The sequence below is a fragment of the Meriones unguiculatus genome, chromosome X, assembly GCF_030254825.1.
Source record: "Meriones unguiculatus strain TT.TT164.6M chromosome X, Bangor_MerUng_6.1, whole genome shotgun sequence".
NCBI lineage: Eukaryota > Metazoa > Chordata > Mammalia > Rodentia > Muridae > Meriones > Meriones unguiculatus.
Genome location: NC_083369.1, coordinates 148,258,322 through 148,278,256, shown reverse-complemented (window position 1 = coordinate 148,278,256; position 19,935 = coordinate 148,258,322). Strand labels below are relative to the sequence as shown.

The following is a 19,935-nucleotide window of genomic DNA, read 5'->3' as shown; positions in this document are numbered from 1 at the left end:
TTCTGTGTTTAACATCTTGCATAATTTTTCTCTAAAATGAATAAATTGTAATTAGTTGATAACAATATGGTATTTTTCAATGTAGTAATTATTTTACTAATTCTTTATTTAGAAAGACATGCATTTTGTGTATGTGTGTTTGTTTTAGGCATACACACACACTTAACCATCAGTTCCAATAGAAATATTAAGATCCTTGATGATAAAAAACGTTCTTTGCTATTATATCAGATGAACAGAAAATTCTAATATCATGGAACAGTGTTCATGAGAAATTGCCTGCTGATCTGTTAAATACTTATTCCTCTGAGTAGTTGGATCCAAAACATCCATATAGAGAGATTGCTGTACTCTTTTGTGTAGATTTTATACCTTTTAACCTCTATGAATAGCTTCCCATTTATATAATTTGCCACCTGGGTGTGGATGAAATAATGAACCGCGGATTTGACAGTTCTGATCCTGAGTTTTTCAGAATATTTATTCGTTCTCTTTTAAGTCTCAGAAATCCATGTTGTGTGCAGCTGGTGGTAGTCTTATCAGCATTCAGTACTCTCTATTCACTAAGAAAACTCCATTTTCTTTGATGATGACCAAGCAATGATTTGTGACGTCAACTGCTAGTATTTCTTTTCATATGTGTGTGCTGTGCATTTTTTCTTGTTTCAGTGGTTCTAATTGTATATTGAGTTCTTACTTTAGCCTTGAGATTATAGGTGTATACCACTACACCTGGCTTCCTAAAAAATTTTAACCACAAGTAAAATGTTTATTGTTATCAAAGCTTGCTTTTTACCATCTGCTAGTCATCCTGTGAAACCTATTTTTATATCTTTTTTCTGAGGAAAATTGATATAATAAAGGTATGGGTACAACTATCCTGGAACTTCTTTCTTGTTATTTCCGTCCTCTGGACACAGTGAGGTAACCCTGTTTGTGCTGCTTCAATTTCAAGATCTATTTGAACTGTAGCTTTGGCATTGCCATTGATTTGTTGCCAAATTGTGGAATTTGATGTCCCTGTCATGCCATGAATTCCGTTTATTTTTCAGTCATGCTTCCATTACATACTTCAAAACACGTGCACCTATATTCTATAGGTTGATTTCTTCAGCTCTTGAGGATATCCTTCCTGATTTTCTAATTTACTTTAGTGTAGCAGTTTAACAGTAGAAGACAGACAAGTGCTGAGAAGAGCTGGCTTCTTCCCTTATTACTGTGAAAACAGTGGCACACAACCACAATTGATTATTGTTAGGGATTCACATAGAGGTGGCTTCTGTCTGGTTCATTATATGTCAGAGCTAAACCAGAAGACTTTTAGACTGAGTAGTCATCATTTGAAGGTTTATTCACTAGTGTTCATTACTGAATCTTCAGCTTCTGCTGAGGCATTTGGACATGACCTCTGTTTATGCTGGATTTCTTCATAATACATTGCCTGGCTTCAGATGGTGAACATTCTGAGAGGGGGGTGGTGGAGAGAAGAAATAAAGAGAGAAGAGGAGGGGAGATGAGGGAGGAAGAAGAGAAAGTATAAGGAGACAGAGAGGTAGAGATTGACTGTAGCCAAGAGAGGCTGATTGTAGCTAAAAGAGAGACACAGAGAGAGACAGAGAGAGAAAGGTAGAGATTGAGTGTAGCCAAGAGAGGGATTGATTGTAGCTGAGAGACAGACAGACAGACATTGTAGACATATTGCCTTTTCCAAGCTAGCCTTAGGAATTAGTTAATGTTACTTTCACCCTGTTATGTTTGTTATGATTATCACTCAATAACACGCAAGGTCAATAGAATTCTCTGGAGGATTATGTGTGTTTAGAAATACAGGTGTGGACCAACTGGGAAATTGTAGTGTTCTCCCTTGGCTCACTATTTTAGCCATCCTTCTTGCTCCAATGATCTAAACACTTAATGGTACCCATGTTCTGTCTTTTACCTTGTAGTTTCTCCCAGAGCTGCCCTCTGCTTCTTTATGTTACTTCACTTGTTTATCTTTTACACTGTACTTGAAAATATATATGTATATGTAAGGATTTTACAAACATTTATATATGTGGGCGAATAATGTGATGATATATATGTGTGATTTTTTTTGGAAAAACTGAAAAAAGACTAAATTTTGTTATAATTTATTCAACGCATATTGCTCCACATACAATTCAGAGATGCTTCATAGGTTTAACTTTATCTTTTTAACTTTTTGAGACAGAATATTACATTGTAACTCAATTGCCCTGGAACTTAAAATGTAGTCATGCTGATCATGAAATGCATGTTAATCCTTCCGCCTCTGCTTCCTGCATGCTGGTATTACAAGTATAAGCCACTATAACTAGCATTTAAAGAAAAGAGAACAAACCTTGTGAATTGAAGTTTCCATGCTTTGTTTTTGCCTGATTTATATTTTCTCTCAATTTCTTTTTTAAAGATGAAATTGTCTTAAAAGTATACATGTTTTATTTTCTTTGCTCCACATTTTTTGTGTACCCAGTCTCCTTCCTTGCTTCCTTGCCTCCCTCTCTCTCCCTCTCTTTCTCTCTGTCTTTCTCTGCCTCTGTCCCTCTGTATCTCTCTCACGCTTCACCTTTTTCTAATGATACCAATACTTCAGTTGTTAGTGAAAGACTACAGAATCTTTTCTTTCATTATATATATTCTACTGCGGTCAGAGCTAGTGTTAAGAAATTCAGTTAAAGTTTTTGTTTTATTCATCTCTTTAAATGTTGATTAACTAACTCAGTAGCATACATAGAGATAGAGGAAGTGTATGAATTCATACATAAAAACCTAAAGAAATACACATATGATGGGTTTAAATATTTTCTTAGAAATATTCTATAATCATATTTTTATATTTTTTTATTTATGTTGTCCTATGGATTGAATCCATGGCTTTGTACATGGTAGACAAACATCCCGCAACTGGACTGTGTTCCCAACATTTTTCCATTTTTCATTTTGGGATAGACTTTCACTAAGTTGTGCTGGTCTGGCTTGAACTTGCTTGCTCTGTAGTCCATTCAAGCCTTGAAGTTGCAGCCTTCTTGCCTTAACTTCCTGAGTTTTGAGTTTACTGGTCTCTGTCACAACCTGGCTAGTCATATTTTTAAATAGAAATTTGATGATTTCTTTATTGTTCAATTAGTTAACCAGTACAAAATAGTTTGAGTCAGTAGGTTGCTTATAAAGACAGGACTGTTTGTGTGTGTGTGTGTGTGTGTGTGTGTGTGTGTGTGTGTGTGTGTGTTAAAACACTAATAGTTCATTAAAAGTAAATAGTATTTATTAAATGATAACTGTAGCTCTACTTCAATTTGATACATTAATTCCCTTAAAAAGTGTGTGTGTGTGCATGCGTGCGCACGAGCGAGGGTGAGTGCCTTTGTACACTCACATATGTGCATGTGCTGCAGCTGATTTCAGAAGTCAGATGAGGAATCATCCCATGAAACTGGAGTCACAGACAGTTCTAAAATAATATAAAGTTTTTTTTTTCTACTCCCAAATAATGACATTTATTAATAAGCTTTAAACTACTAAGCTGGGCAGATTTGATCTGTTCTAACTTGATTCTACTAGTCTCATTCCTTCCCAGCCACATGGCCCCTGTTACATGCCATCTTCTTCTGGCCTTGACTGCCTCTGCTCTGTCTGTCTGTTGTCATAGCGAGCTTTCCATGGTCACTGCCTAAATGGCCTCCTCATCTTCCTCAATCCTCTTCTCTTTCTCCCACCTCTTACTCCCTCCCTGAGATAAATATTCCAGCCCTAACTCTCCCGATCAGCTATTGGCTATTCAGGTCTTTGTTGACCAATCAGAGATGACAGAGGACAATACATCGCCTTATTCATTCATTGAAATGGAACACTCATGTTCAGTCCTGGCAGGCTTCAAGATTATTGTGTAACTGAGTCTGCCTTTGAACTCCCGATGCTCCTGCCTTCACCTCCCCAGGAGTAGGATAATAAGCACGTGCCACCATACCTGGCTTATTTTCTGCTTTTAATTCCTAATAACGCCACTGAGTATCCAAGGAACTTATTATCAGTGTCGAATTTGAAAGACTACAGTTACCACTGAATGATTAGAATAGACTTGCCAGCTCTCTCTTGGAAAAGGTATACAGACAAGGTTAGGCACTAATAACTATTGTTATTAATTATAATATTTTATTATTAAAAAAAACTTCTAAGACGTAATACTATAAGAAATATTTATGTTTTTATATGTAGGTGCAGTGCTCATGTGTGAAATTCTTTAATAATAATAATACTGAATTCTAGGACCGCTAGCCAAATCCCCATTTAAAATAAAACTTGGAAAATATTTTAAAATACTGGGATTTTCTGTTTTGTTGTTCTTTGAGACAGGGTTTCTCTGTATTGCTTTGGCTGTCCTGGACTTGCTTTTGTAGACCATGATGACCTCAAACTCACAGAAGTCTGCCTCCCTCTGCCTCCGTGAGTGCTGAGATTACAGGCATGTGCCACCACACCTGGCTAAATATACTATTTTCAAACAAGATCTTACTCTCTAGCCCAGGCTACCTCATCCGTGTATTGATCTTCTTGCCTCACAGTTAACCACCATTCCCAGCTAAAATCTTTTTCTTTGGCATTTCCTGTGCCCCCCCCCCTCTAGAGATATGGCCTATGTTGTTCAGGCTGGCCCTAAACTGATAACAATCACCCCTGTCTTGACCTAAAAAATACTAGGGTTATGGGTCCAAGCCACCACACCATGCTCCTTTTCATCTATTAGAAAAAAAAATATGTCAGATTATAGTTAAAGGGGGATTTGGGTTGTAGTGAGATAGCAGAGGTAATGGAGATACTAGGGACTCTTGGTGTGTGCTGAATTGGGAGGGAGTACAGTGATGGCTTGAAATCACAAGCACTGTGAATAGAGCAACAGGTGATACTGGATTAGATGGGAAATTGTCAAGATGAGGCTAAATATAGAGCTAATATCAGGATAGGAGTGCAAAGATAAACAAAGTAACCTTCCAACTAATGTTTTTCATTTCTCTCTCCCTACCTCCAAGTTAAATAATGGCAGAGAGCAATGCTGGAGCCTCAACAGCCTCTACAGCTGCTGCTCTGGGGAACCTGCAGGCAGAGGCGAGCTGTTCTGTGTGCCTGGAGTATATGAAGGATCCAGTCATTATTAAATGCGGGCACAACTTCTGCAAAGCATGCATTACCCACTGGTGGAAAGACCTAAGGTGGGACTTCCCTTGCCCTGTCTGTCGGAAGACATCCCGACACCGGAGTTTCTGGCCTAATGAACAAGTAGGCAGTATGGTGGAAATTACCAAGCAGCTAGAAACGGTTAAGGAGAAGACCAGAGATGAGAGCCTCTGCTCTCAGCACCATGAAGCCATGAGCTTCTTCTGCTCTGAAGACCAGGAGGCTGTCTGTGTGATATGTGCAAGTTCTCATACCCAGCAGGCCCACACTGTCGTGCCACTGGAAGATGTTGCACAGGAATACAAGGTAGGCAACCAGACACATGACACCACTGTGGGCACAGAGAGAAGCAGCAGAGAAAGCATACTCTCTCCTGAGACAAGGCTGTTTGTTCCTCCAAATTCCCCTTAGAGCTATATATGGGTACTCATTAACTCAGTCAGTTGTAATCCACAAGAACAGTGAGAAGCACCCCAGAATTTCCAATACTGATTGTAATATTTATTATTGAGTATTCAAAGTTTGGTATGTATGGTCTTGTAAGAAGTGGAAACCACATGAAGATTGAAAACATTTTGATATTTTCATTTATGTCTATTTACTTAAGATGTCCTTCTTTTCCATGTTGGAAATAGCTAACATCACTTTAGACTGATATTCATCAGAGTAAGCTGAATCACTCTGTATCTTCCCATATAATGGGTATCAACATTTAACATTTAATTGCTAGTGAGGGCACAGGGCAAATATTTTAGTAATAAAAATTAAAAAATATGTTACTGCCTAGAATTTATATTCATTTTGATTAACTAACAAAATCTTACAAAAATATTTAAAGTAATTTACAGTCAAGCTTTATTTTGTTTATAAGTGGCTAGATTTGAATGAAAGCAGAGGTTGAAAAGGATATTAAGGCAGGCTTGTAATCCCAGCATTCAGAAGGTGGAGGCAGGAGGATAAGGTATTGAAGGTCATCCGCCAGCCTGGCCTGCTGGAGACCTTATTGCAAAACAACCATAAATAATAAAGGATATTGAGATACAAATGTAGCTTCTGGCAGAAGGAGGGTGTATCCTAGTAATACTGTTCTTAGCATACACACTCTGAAAGGATCCCCAGTACCCCAGAAAAACAAACAAAAATGCAGTTAAGTTTAAATGTGATAGGTGGTTGTCAAATACAGTGGGAAAGAACACATTATTGACACCTTGACGCCTAGGTTCAGGGGAGGAGAGTCGGGTGAGCAGCAAACATAATGGTGACAAACTGATGGCAGGAAAAGGGGGGCCTATAAAAAGTCCCCATGACATCTCCAGTTCCAGGCAAGGTCGGGAATTGATGAAGAAGTGATGAGAGAACCTGGAGCGGCAATGCACACATGTAATACCAGCACTCAGGAGGCAGCTGCACACGGGTTTCTGTGAGCTCAAAGCCAGCCTTGTCTACAAAGTGAGTCCAGGAAATCTAAGGCTACATAGAGAAACCTTGTCTCACAAAAACAAAGAAAAAAAGTGATGATGAGAGGGTAGAAATTAAATGATTTAGGAGTGGAGAGTATACCTTTATAGTAAAGCATTTATCTAGCATGCTTGAAGCTCTGAGTTTTGTTCCCAGGCAGCAGTTCACCACTGCCTATAACCTCAGTTCCAGGAAATCTGATGCCATCTTCTACCTTCCATGGGTACCAGTACACACACACGCACATAAACTCAAGCAGACACTTACACATTCACATGACTAAAAATAAATCTTTAACAACAAAATAAATAAATAATAATAAACAGGTTATTACTCTTGAGTAATGGATGTACCAACTAACTCCTCCTTTCTCCCAATGCTCAGGAGAAACTGCAGAAGTGCCTGGAGCCCCTGGAACAGAAGCTTCAGGAGATCACGTGCTGCAAAGCCTCTGAAGAAAAGAAACCAGGGGAGCTCAAGGTAAAGCACTGGTTGCCTTCCTAGCTTTGCTGTTATTTGCCTATAAGCAAATCAGCAACACTTTACTTAACCTATTTAGTTAATTGGAAAACTGCTGTTCTCTCAAAATGATGTTTTGTTAGGTGTATCATTGAACACTGACTTTAAATTACTTATCATGGATTAACTATTGAGGAGAAGGATCTAAGAAGTGAAGGAAAGGGGCTGATGAGATATGAGGATAATTCATCACACTGAGAAGCTCTATTCAATACAAAGGCTGCAGTTGCCCCCTGAGAAAGCAGCAAATGACCCTGTAAATGAAAGCTAATTTGTTGTATGCTGGGAGTAGCTTCAGATCCAGGACTGCCACGTTTGTGAGGCCCACAGGCTTGTATCTATACCCACTACTCTTGAACCTGAGCCCTGACTCTCTTCCATGTGCATATCTTTGTGAATTCCATCTCTAGAAGCATCTCTTTTGAGCTGATGCCTCCATGTCAGCTAAAGGACTTAAGGCTCCTTCAAAGAGCAAGGTCACTGGCAGGAAGACACAGAGGGAGGATGTACTGATAACCCTCAGAAAGTGATATGGCTCCTGCTTCAGGCCTGTACTCTCAGACTTCAGGGATGTTTTTTAGACTGTGCTGCTATGAGCTGCGTGTTTCAAATTATAAGTAACTATTTTACTAAAAAATATCTGTCAGCAGAAAAAACAACTCTCAGCTACCTCAAAGAAGATAAGCACTTATTGTAGAGCCCCAAATGAGAGACCATGGCCTTCAGACACTGATTTTGGTTACTGAAATTCCATATTTCAACTTGGAAAGTTTCATGAAGTTTTTGTAGTACCAGAACAAATAAAACCATAAAGCAAGGCATTTTTGTAGAAGTACATTGTCAGAAACAGTAACCAGGTAGTCACAGAAAAGTACCTCAGACCACTCAGACTAGCATGATCTCAGCAGTTTCTTTAATGCTGTCTAATGAAACCTATCCAGTCTAGTCTTTTATCTGTTAATCACAGAATGCTAGAACCAGCACCGAGGTAGGCAAGGAAAAGGCTCTTCAGGAGGCTTAATATAGCCTAAGATAAAATGTAAGTAGCTCTCGGCCTGCAGCAGTCCAGCCTTCATATTGCTGCAGTTCTAGTCAGTCAGCCTTTGCAGACACAGATACCTTCTAAGAATTCTCAGTCATGTAGAATGGACATAAATTGTTTGACATATTAAGAGTGGGAATGCTGCACATACCTTTTGAGGCTGAGGCAGCAGGATCCCAAGTTCAAGGCCAGCTTCTGCTGTATTACAAGACCCTCTAGAAAACAAGACAAGTTAAGCCCTGAAGTTTAAATATATACTTTGCATCAACGCATTAAACTGTGGCTGATTCTCAGTTTCTCATCTGTTCTCTGGTTTTCATTAGGTCAGTGCCCATAATCATTAGTGATGCCAAACTTTAGCTTTTAGTATTGGTGCTTTCTTTTTGTGTGGGTAAAGAGGTATTTGAGACAGGGTTTCTCTGTGTAGCCTTGGCTGTCCAGCTTTGTAGAACAACCTGGCCATGAATTCACAGCAATCCCCCTGCCTCTGCCTCCCTGAGTGCTGGGATTGAAGGCATGTGCCACCACTCCCTGCTTATTTGCAATTTCTTTAGCAGATTTTATAATACAAACATCAGGGTAGAGAATAGCAAAATTAGCTCTGATATCCATAACAGTAGTTTTTGTAATAGCATTCAGTTCTTAAGCCTTGAATGTGTTTTATTAAAATCAGGTTTTGGGCTAAAAAAATTAAGTAGTGATTGTTTTGCATCTTCCCAGTGGTTTGCACTAGTAAATCATCTATTGGGGGGTCTGTGGGTGATAGTGTTCCTCACAAGGGAATTACTTGTGCTCCTAACATCCTCCCAGTGACAAGGAAGTCTGGACTGAGCCTGGTGGATCTGGGAGAGATTTCTCACACTTGCTGGTCCTAACAGCTTTCTCCCTTGTCCTCAGGGACTCGTGGAGAGTTGCCAACAGCAAATCTTAAAGGAGTTTGAAGAGCTCCACAGGCAACTGGATGAAGAGCAGCAGATGCTCCTGTCACGACTGGAAGAAGAAGAGCAAGACATTCTACAGAGACTTAGAGGAAATGCTGCTCACCTCGGGGAAAGACACAGGGACCTTGTTTACTTATCTGCTGAGGTGGAGGGCAAGAGCTTACAGTCAGGCTTTGACATGCTTAAGGTTTGTCCTTCACTCCTGCACATTTCCTTAGGCCAAAATCAGTGCAGCTTTGTGCAAGCCATCCTGTCAGCATGAGGTGTCCCCTCACTCACACTGCTTCCCTAAGACCAGCTGTCTTTTCCAGGTGTTGCTAAAGTCCAGCATCTCAGATTTCCACCATCCCTTCCTAAAGAGTTGTTTTTTTTTTTTTTTTTTTTTTTTTTTTTTTTTTTTTTTTTTTTTTTTTTTTTCTTTTCTGTCCTTTTCTGAAAGTACGAGCTTGGAGCTAGAGAGGTGGCACAGTGGTTAAGAGAACTTGCTTCTCTTGAGAGGACAAAGTTTATTTCTCAGCACCCACATGGCAGCTCACAGCCCTCTCTAACTGCAGCTCCAGGGTTTCCAAAGCCCTCTTCAGGCACTGCGTGCACATACATACATGCAAGCAGAACACTCAGACACATAAAATACCTCTTTGTTGTTTTTCTTTTAATGACAGCCTTTCTCTGTGTAGCTTTGGCTCACTGGGACTCACTTTATAGACCAGGCTGGCCTTGCACTCAGAGATCTGCCTGTTCTGAAATCTTTTTTTAGTGTGTATAATTAATAACCAAAAAAGATAAATCTGTTATCTGTTCAGATGCTAGAAGTCTGTTCTACTTAGTGATAAACAATCTATTCAAAATTGTGTAAATGCAGCTACCAGTCTGGAATTGTCTGTTCTGATCCTTAGTGATGCTGAGGTGTGTTGTTGGATGTGGGGGACAAAGAAAAGAGCAGAGCCTTTTATGGAGCCTCCAGTGCCTTCGAGGAACAAAGATAAATATACAGGAAATCATTTGGGAGTGATATTAATTATCAAACTTTGTTATGACCAGCAGTTGGGCATTCTTCAGAGATGGCCTCTAGGTCCCTCTGAAGCTCTCCCCTTGCACTGGGACCCTCAGTTTGCCTTGTGAAAATTCATGTTTGTAGATTTAGAACCTTGGGGAAGAGGGAGAACCTCTTTGCTATCATGACCCATGAATTCTGGGACCAATCTTACTTTCTTTCTCATTTCCTCTAGGATGTGAAAAGTATTCTGGAAAAGTAAGTGACTTTGCCTTACTGAGTTAGGTTTTGGCTTAGAGGCTGTGGGCTTATTAATCACTTGGAGGAAGTACGGGAAGGAAAGGGATGCAGTGTCTGAGTGAAACGTGGAGAAGGACGAACAGGAGTGATAAACATTTACCTCCCTTCTGACATCAAGCCATGCTTAGCCTGAGCAGTAATAACAGAGAGTCAGATTCTGCTTATGCTGTGAGTAGAACTGTGTTCAATCAAGATGGTAGAAGTTTGGGAAGACAGGATACAAAGAGTAGAAGGCTGACTGTCCATTTTCATGAAATTTAAGACTACTCCAAGGAAATCCTGAGGCTTATTCCCAAGATACTGATCTGTGAAGGGGGTATATAACCCTCCAGGGACAGGAAAAGGACCTGCTGCCTCCAGGGAGGAAGGAGAGTGGGAGAGGTCTGGTTCTACTTCTCAGAAAAATGACACCACTCACATATTTAGTTGGCGGGAGCTCCTGACCCTGCTTTTTTTTTTTTTTTTTTTTTTTAATCTCCCATCCTTCCTAGATGTGAGAAGGTGAAGACCATGGAGGTGACTTCAGTATCTACAGAACTGGAAAAGACCTTCAGTAATTTCCCCTACCAGTACTTTGCCCTAAGGAGAATTCTTAAGCATCTATTTGGTGAGTTGTTCTCCAAACGAAACTGGTAGAGGGCATGAAAGTAGTGGAAGGTCAGGATCCTTCCAGAGTCCTGTACTTTTCTTATGTCTCCATCTGCCCTTCAGCAGCTTTCAGTCTCACCTCAAATCACAGAGTTCAGAGAAGAAGCCTTGGGGAGCATCTGATCTAACTAGGGACCTAGAAGTGTTAAAGGATTCCTAACTCCTCAGGTGGAGTGAGCATGGCATTTACCATCATAGCCAGGATAGTAAAAGGAGACATCATTCATATTTAGGCAGAGAAAAGAAAGGGCAGTTTGAGGATGTGGGTTCATATCCACCTTCTCCCCAGCCCCTCAGCTGCTTGTTCTGGGTCTTTGTTTCTGGCCATCCCTCAGCATGTAGAGCAAAATGATTGGAGAAAGTCACCCAACCCACGATGTTCTGGGGACCTTTCTGGAGCCAGGCTTTGCACAGGCAGTCTGGGAAATCAAGGCAGGATGTTTTGCTATTCCTATTCTCATCCAGCTCCCCACTCTGGCTTCTCCCACCAGTGGATGTGACCCTGGACCCCGAGACAGCTCATCCTAATCTCGTCCTGTCAAAGGATCAAAAAAGTGTCAAGTTTGTGGAGAGAAGACTCCAAGACCTCCCTGACACACCACAGCGTTTCACTTTCTACCCCTGTGTCTTGGCTACTGAAGGCTTCACCTCAGGTCGACACTACTGGGAGGTAGAGGTGGGTGACAAGACCCACTGGGAAGTGGGAGTATGCCGGGACTCTGTGAACAGAAAGGGCAAGTTGACACCATTCCCTGAGACTGGCTACTGGCATGTGCGGCTGTGGAACGGGGACAAGTATGCAGCCACAACCACACCTTTTACCCCTTTGCACATCAAAGTGAAGCCTAAGCACGTGGGCATATTCCTAGACTATGAGGCTGGCATGCTGTCTTTTTACAATATAACAGATCGCTCACACATCTACACTTTCACTGACACTTTTAAGGAAAAACTTTGGCCCCTTTTCTATCCAGGGATCAGAGCTGGTAGGAAGAATGCTGCCCCACTTACCATCAGGCCCCCAACAGATTGGGAGTGACAGGAGATGAAGCTTCATTCGGGTGAGGCAGGGTCAAGAGCAATGGGCCTTCTTAACTGGCCTGGTGGAATGTCTCTGTGTTTATGCGGTTCTACATTTTTTTTTTTTTATTTTTTTGTGTGTGGTTCTTCTAAGTTAGAAAATATAAGTGAGGTGGTTGAGAGTCCTTGTCCTTCAGTTCAAAATGCAGAATTATATGCACTCTGATGGTGTTATCAAATTGTCAAGAGCCTCTTAATAAAGTCACTGACTCTCAATATGCAAAAGAGTTGCTTTTTAAATATTTTAATTAATTGGTATCATTTATTACAGTTTATTTACTTTGTATCCTCGCTGTGTGCCCTCCCTCGTCTCCTCCTAATCCTGGCCTCCCTCCCCCTCTTCTCTCCCTATGCCCTTTCCCTCATCCACTGATACCGGAGGTCTTCTTCCCCTTCTATCTGACCCTAGCCTATCAGGTCTCATCAGAACTAGCTGCATCATCTTCCTCTGTGGCCTGGAACAGCTGCACCCCCGCAGGGGGGGGTGATAAGAGAGCCAGCACTGAGTTCATGTCAGAGAATGGAATATTATGAAAGAAGGGGGAGATAGAGAGTTGTGGAGGAGACAGGAGCTCCAAAAGGCAACCAACAAAGCCAAAAAAAAAAAAAAAAACCTGGTTCTGGAGGTCCTGCAGGGACCGACACCCCAACCAAGGACCATGCATGGAGATGACCTAAAACCCCTGTTCAGATGTAGCAGATATACTTGGTCTCCAAGTGGGATTCCTAGTAAGGGGAAAGAGTTGTTTTGTATATGAAAACTGCTGACCTAATACAGGATTGTTCCTAAATAACATCACAGTTTATTCAGTTACAACAAGTGTTCAGAAGTAGAAAGCATGAGCTGTATATAACACATATTAGATCTCATACAAGTCTTCCTTCCAGGCCCTTGAGTAAAAAGCAAGGATGTAACTGATCAGTAATAGGAAGTGTATTAAAGGCTTCAAAATTTCATAAAACATCATGTTAACAGCAAAGGTTTACAGATGATATTTTAATCATGAGGGAATTTGACTTAGCCAACACAACATAGGACCTAGGTGATGTTGCAGGACCCAGGTGAAAACATAGGAACCAGGTGATGTCATAGGATCCAGGTGATGACAGAGGATCCAGGTAATGACATAAGACACATGTTGGGGTATGACACAGATTTCAGGTGATCTAATAGGACTCAGGTGATGACAGATGACTCAGGTGACAACACAGAACACACATGACAACATAGGACCCAGGTGATGTCATAGGACCCTTGTGATAACTTAGGGCACAGGTAGCTGAGTGATAAGCGTGTTCTTGGTACTCACAAGGCCCTGGGTTAGAGTCTTGGCAGAAGAAGAAAGACAGAGGATGAAGGAGGAAATGGGAGGGAGGGCTAACACAGGCTATAAATACTACTGAGTAAAAAATTAAAAAAAAAACACTAGGTAAGGACCACTGAGGGGCTGAAGGAACAATAGGAGGAAGAGGAAAAATAATAGGAAGAGGAGGAGGAGAAAGAAAGAATAGGAAATGAAGCAGAAACAGAGCAGAGAGAAGGAGGCATCATAATGTTTTAATGCAGGTGAACATGTATACATTTAGGGTAGATATATTTTTAAAGAGATCTAATACCTAGTAGTTCTAACTAGATAATGAATTGACCAATGAACTAACAGTGGGTCTAATTGCTCTTTAGCTGTGAAGCTACCATTAGCTTAGGTTATCCATCAGTGTGATCAGAGACCTGAGAAGGATAAATTATAAGCTAAATAAACATAACAATGAATGTACAAATCAAAATGACAGAGACAACTAGTGAGTTCACCACCTACACAGTTGTCCCTGGCTGTTGTTGTCTCATGGCATCATGAGCAGAGGCAGTTAGATGACAAGACATAGAAGATGGGAGACTGTTTCTGCGGAAACAAGAACATGAGAAACTGATCTCACCTTGTCTTCAGAAATGAAACAATGACTCTCCAGATGTCCAGTGGTTAGCATACCACAACCCAGGGTCAAAGCCATCTGTTGTTGTGCCCAAATCTCTGAGACTTTGGGGAGGTGCTGCCAGGATTTTAGGACTCTCTGTCATAATAAAATGTACATGCATTAGATGCCATATTCACCAGATCTCTGACAAGATTGAGGGCCAGTATATCTGAGTTAATCTTTGTCTGTCTTTAGTTATCTGCTCTAAACTGCATCCAGTAAAACAGAATGTTATAATCTCTAATTCTGACATATTCCTTAGATAAGTGTTTTAGGACCATATCTATTTCAAGTGTATCTACATAGGCAAACCTTGTTGTTACCCATCATAGGCTTAACGTTGTAAACATAAACATAAAAAGCTTAATCTTGTAACCAACTGCTGTCATTAACATAACTTTAAATATGTTTCTGATCTAAAATCAAAGCAAAACTTTCAATCAGACACAGTTCATTAGAGGGGCTAGCAAATCTTGCTGATATTACCATATTGCATTAAGACTGAACAGCACAAAGCTTAAAGGACAGAAGTTGCACTTAACACTAAACGGGGAACCGAACACAGCTGGTAGTCCTAAACAAAGATGGTGGTAAAACCACAGCTCCACCCTCTTTATCACTGAGCCAACATGGCAGTCAACCACTTGTTACTGGCTGTGGTGGGCAACTTAAAACAGCCATCAGATGTCGCTGATGGTGTTGTTGCCTCCCATGGTATAGCATTGTGGAGCATTTACAGTTTCCAGTAACCAAGTTTTAATATTATAATTTAAAAAGTTTTAGAACCAACTACATAATATAACAGTATAGAACAATTTTAAAACTTTATTTGAACTATTTTGGCCAAACCAAACCTATCAGCCAGAACAAAACAGCATTAATACATTCATTCAGGAACTGGCATCCAGGCATATGTTTCAAATCAGTCTGTTAATCTGCATAGACATTCACAAACCAGGGCTGAGCCATACATACTGCATGCTGCAAAAACACAACCCTGAATTAATTATATATATATATATATATATATATATATATATATATATATATATTCCATAAAGAAATTATAAAATATCTGATAAACTTTAAAATGTTTCATAGCTTTAAACATATTTTTAAAAGAAAGCTGTTTTTGCAATATAAAAATAAAGTCCCCTTTTTAGGAGTGCAGTCACAAAGCATAACCATAACTTTAAAAGTCAAAACCAAACTCTACCAGTGTAAACAATTCAAACTCTAAAATCAATACCAATTTAAATGAGATTTGTTTTCTTAGTCTAAAAAGAGATAGGATGATAAACAGAATTCATTATGACTAAAAGGTTCTGTAGTATTTTACCTTAGGCCACACCATGTGGCAATTTCAAGATGGCAGAGTCATATCGCATGCAAAGCCACATGGTTGCTATTTAAAAACATCTGTGTTTCTACAGATATTACAAAAAAATATGCACAAATATATATGTTACAAATAAGAGTTTGAAATTAATCTTTCAACATATAAAATAACTGTTAATCTATAACCAAGACATACAGAGCATAATAACCATTTAAGATCAGTCAGAAATAAACATCTAATGGCCATACACACATTTCAAACAGACAAAGCTTTCCTTACTTTCTCTAGCTGTAATTTCAAGCACTTTGTTACTTGCTAGCAGTGTGGCAGGGGTGCCACATGTATGTCTTCTCACCCTTGCCCTCTCATGCTGACCCCCAGAAGAGAAGAAGCCTCCACCACTATTTTCCTCCCAGAAGCCAGGCTTGGACACCTACAGCCACTATGGACGGCTTGCCTGCCTTCCCAGCAAGCTCTTTCCCACCCAGTGCTAAAGGCTAGAGAAACAGAGCTTGTGGACCATGGCTCAAGCCACTCTGCCAGTGTCCTGAGGCTTGTGCTTAAGCCACCATGACCCACATGCTCCTCTGTTGGCCTAGAACTAAACTAAAGTTTTATCCATGGTTAAATCAATTCAAGAAGACCCACCATAAAACAACAAGGCAGAGGATCACTAAGTGCTCTTTCTTGTCTGAGAGGACACCCAACTTGATTTCCTTTTGCTGTGACTTGATGACTCCACAGAAGTCTAGTTGTAGAGATGAAAGGGTACTACTAGATGAGCTGTAAGCTATGTCTGTAACAGCAGTTCTTGGTTTGAGTGGGCTCAAGGAGGTCTGGGAGCCACAGGAACAAGAAGTGCTTTGTATTTTTCCAGGGAAGAGGTCATGGTGTTCTCCCTGTTGCCCAAGTGTATGCCATGGCATAAGAAGTTGCTCCAGCCTCCCAGGTCAGAGCCAGGGCTCCATGCTTGATTCTGACTGTGCATCCCTCCCCAAACGAGCTCTGCAATGCATGAGTTTCCAACCTGAGTGAAAGTTACAGCATCAGATGCCTTCTTAAATTCACTCACCCTAGATACGCTGAACGTAGATACACTGAAGAATCACTGGGTATCGGCCCAGAATATGATATTCTTAGTGCTGGAGACTGAAATTAGGACCTCACATGTTACATTCCAATACCTTTTCAAGAAAACATTTTTGGGGATGCCAAGCCTGAAAACTAGATTTTGGTCCCTGGAACCCACAGACTGGAGAAAGAGAAGCAACTTTCAGAAGTTATCCTCTGATCTCAACATGTGCACCATGGTGTGAGTGCACACACATTAAATAGAAATTGCAGTAAGACAATAATCATTTTATTTTGAGATATGGTCAAGGGTCTTGACTCTGCAGTCCTCCTCTCTTAGCCTCCTGAGCAGCAGCCACAACACACCATCCATGTTTGGTTACAAGCTGAACCTTTAAGAAGAAATGACTTAATTTTATTTACATGAATGTGGGGATCCTGCGGAGGTCAGGAGAGATGGCAGATCGATTATATAAAAAAGAAACCTCAAGGACATTTGCTCAACCATGTTTGTAGCAGCTTTATTTTAACAGCCAGAATCTGGAAACAACCCAGATGTCCATCAACAGAGGAATGGATACAGAAACTGTGGTATTTTTACACAATGGAATACTACTCAGCAATCAAAAAAGAGGAAATCATGAAATTTGCAGGCAAATGGTGGGATCTAGAAAAGATCTTTCTGAGTGAAGTATCCCAGGAGGAGAAAGACACACATGGTATATACTCACTTACATAGACCTATAAGATATGATAAACATAATGAAATCTATACACCTAAGGAAGATAAACAAGAACGAGAACACGGGGTAAGATGATCAATCCTCACTTAGAAAGACAAATGGGATGTACATTGGATGTAGGAAAAAACAAGTAACAGGCCAAGAGCCTACTCTAGAGGGCCTCTGAAAGACTCTACCTAGCAGAGTTTCAAAGCAGATACTAAGACTCATAACTTCGGCAGAGTGCAGGGAATCATATGAAAGAAAGGGGAGTTAGTATGACATGAAAAAGATAGGAGCTCCAAAAGGACCAAATATATCTGGGCAAAGGGGTCTTTAGTGCTTCACGGCAATTATTCATTTATTCCCTTAACATTACATGCTGACATGTACAGCTCCTGTATGCAAATCACAGAGACAAGCCTTGGGGACACAGCAGTGAACCAGACCCTGATGCCCGTCCTTGTTGGCACTTCCAGTCTGGCAAGGAAGCAGAATATTAAATTCCCACAGCAATTAGTAACTATTGTGATGAGCTCTGAGAAGTCCCAAATGCAATGACAGTGCATCATGGGCCCCATGCTGGAAGTAATGGCTCATGCTTTCCCATTTTCTACCTCCTACTGCTGCTCCCCCCCAGAGAGTGCCTGGTGGTGGCACTGATAGAGAAATCTTGGGAGGGATACCCTGGCCCAGGGTGGATGTTCAGAGGTAGAGGGGCTTGGCAGTAGTACCCCTCACCCTCTATCAGTCTCAGCAAACTGGGAGTGGCAGGTAGAGCTAAGGAGAGATCATGGGGGGGGTCTGTAGAACAGCTTAGCAAGGTGTTCCTCCAGCCTGCAGGCTCTGGGGTGGAGGAGCAGAGGAAGGAGCTCAGAGTGACTGATCTCCTGTGATGTTAGGGCAGAAGAACACCTTAAAGATCAACCCACCTGACATTTGACAGATAAGGAAACAGTTTTGAAGACAGAAGTGACTTTTGTAGGTCGCACTGATCTTTCCTGGTGGTATTGACACCAAAACACAGGCTGACTCCCCACCAAGTCCCAGCTCCCTCACCAGAGGTAGAGCTAAAGGAGAAGAGACTCTGAGTGCCTGGCCCTTTCTTCCTCCCAGAAAATCCCCCACACAGGGTCACCAGAAAGCTCTTGTCACCTTCTCTCCCACAACCCCCCAGGAATAGTTTCACTAAGGCTTCTCTGCATCACCGTAGGGGAGTTACGGACAGCCAGTCTCAAATAATAAATGAGGCCATAAAGAAGTTTCATTTCTGAGGAGCTGAGGTGGCCAAATTTTCTCATGCTTGGCTAGCCAGCTTCTGGCAAAAGCCCATGTACCCAGGGGTTCTCCCTTCTTGCTTCCCTATCTAACTAGGAGCAAGGGTCTTGCTGAGCATGTGGACCTGCAGTCTCCAGAGTCCCTTATCCAACCGATCCCTCTGATTGCCCATGACGAATAGGATAGGATTAAGTGATTTATGTCCCCACTCATGCCTACATCCACTTTCTTGAGGTAGACCTCCTCTTCCTGGTTGCTGAGATGCTGACATTGCAGTGGTCCTATCGCCCAGGGTGCAAACTCTGTCCTGAGTCATCTCACATCTATCTTCCAGTGCTGCCTACCTCTCTTTGCTGTGTTTGACAGTTCTGAAGCCCCTGGGGACTGGGGAAGATGGCTCAGTCTGTAAAGAGCTTGGATAACAAGCATGAGGACCCAAGTCTGAGCCTCAGAATCCATGAGAAAAGCCTGGCCTGGTGGCATGTGCTTATAATCCTTACTCTGAGGAACAGAGATAAGTAGATACCTTTTGCTTTCTGGCCAGCCAATCCAGCCAAATTGGTGAGCATCAGGACAAGAGGTCTTGCCTCAAAGGAGGTGGACAACATTCCTGAATCTGACACCTGAGAGTGTCCTGTGGTCTCTATGTGTACACATGTACATAAGTGTCTACTTACATACAAACCATATATGCATGCATACACATTAACCAGCAATGAAATATCAAGCCTGCCCACAAATGCTTTAGGCCTTCTTCCAGTGAAATATGGTGCCCGTGTTTTCTTTCTTCAAAGCTGAGTGAACTGTGTAGAATAAACTGGGTCCTCATATACTTTACACCTCACCAGTGCCCTGGCTGCTTTTCTACCTTAGACAGTCATGAGTAGTTTGACAAAAATGGCCTCAGCTTTGGTCTCTACACAAGCAAGGCTAAGAGGGTGGACAGTTCATTTGCTTTCATCTTTTTTTTTTTTTTTTTTTTTTTTAGGAACACCAACTTCTAGAGCCCTCAGCTGCACTGTGCTTCAAAGAAACCCCTAGCTATAGGTCATTTTTTGGCCAAGGATAAGAGCCCTGCTGACAATCATTATCAAATACCCGCACGCTGGAAAGAGTGGAATTTGGGGAGAAAGTGTGAGCAGCTTCGAGAGATGCTGGGAGTTCCTTGGTTCAAGTTCAATTGTTTTCAGAAAAGCGGGTTAGTTTGTACCAAAAGCTTGTGACTTCTCACCAGCCTTGGGAACATCAATCCTCCACAATGTCCCTGGACACTTTCTTCCCAAGGCTTCTGTATATTTTTAACCATCAGGGACCCTGACTAGTCTTCTGCTCAGGCAGGTATAGCATCTGCCAGGAGCAGCCTCATCTTGGCACAG

The 19,935-nt window shown here is 41.3% G+C and overlaps 1 protein-coding gene across 2 annotated transcripts; it reads left to right on the top strand.

Annotated features, from left to right (window-relative positions):
- Window positions 1-5,055: 5,055 nt before the first annotated feature.
- On the top strand, window positions 5,056-12,134 carry LOC110542081 (E3 ubiquitin-protein ligase TRIM39-like). Of its 2 annotated transcripts, none has more exons than XM_060375066.1 (6): window positions 5,056-5,499; window positions 7,036-7,131; window positions 9,110-9,340; window positions 10,383-10,405; window positions 10,939-11,054; window positions 11,587-12,134. In XM_060375066.1, exons 1-6 carry the CDS (start codon window positions 5,056-5,058, stop codon window positions 12,132-12,134), a joined length of 1,458 nt encoding a protein of 485 aa, XP_060231049.1. The 2 variants fall into 2 exon arrangements, with proteins under 2 accessions (XP_060231049.1, XP_060231048.1); XM_060375065.1 differs by having other exon boundaries at window positions 10,939-11,058; window positions 11,561-12,134.
- Window positions 12,135-19,935: the final 7,801 nt, after the last annotated feature.

Excerpts from the sequence above, each read along its gene's own strand:
- LOC110542081 (XM_060375065.1), top strand. The coding sequence starts at position 5,056 with ATGGCAGAGAGCAATGCTGGAGCCTCAACAGCCTCTACAGCTGCTGCT. Across the intron at positions 5,500-7,035 it reads ATGTTGCACAGGAATACAAG|GAGAAACTGCAGAAGTGCCT; the intron begins GTAGGCAACCAG and ends CCCAATGCTCAG. Across the intron at positions 7,132-9,109 it reads AGAAACCAGGGGAGCTCAAG|GGACTCGTGGAGAGTTGCCA; the intron begins GTAAAGCACTGG and ends CCTTGTCCTCAG.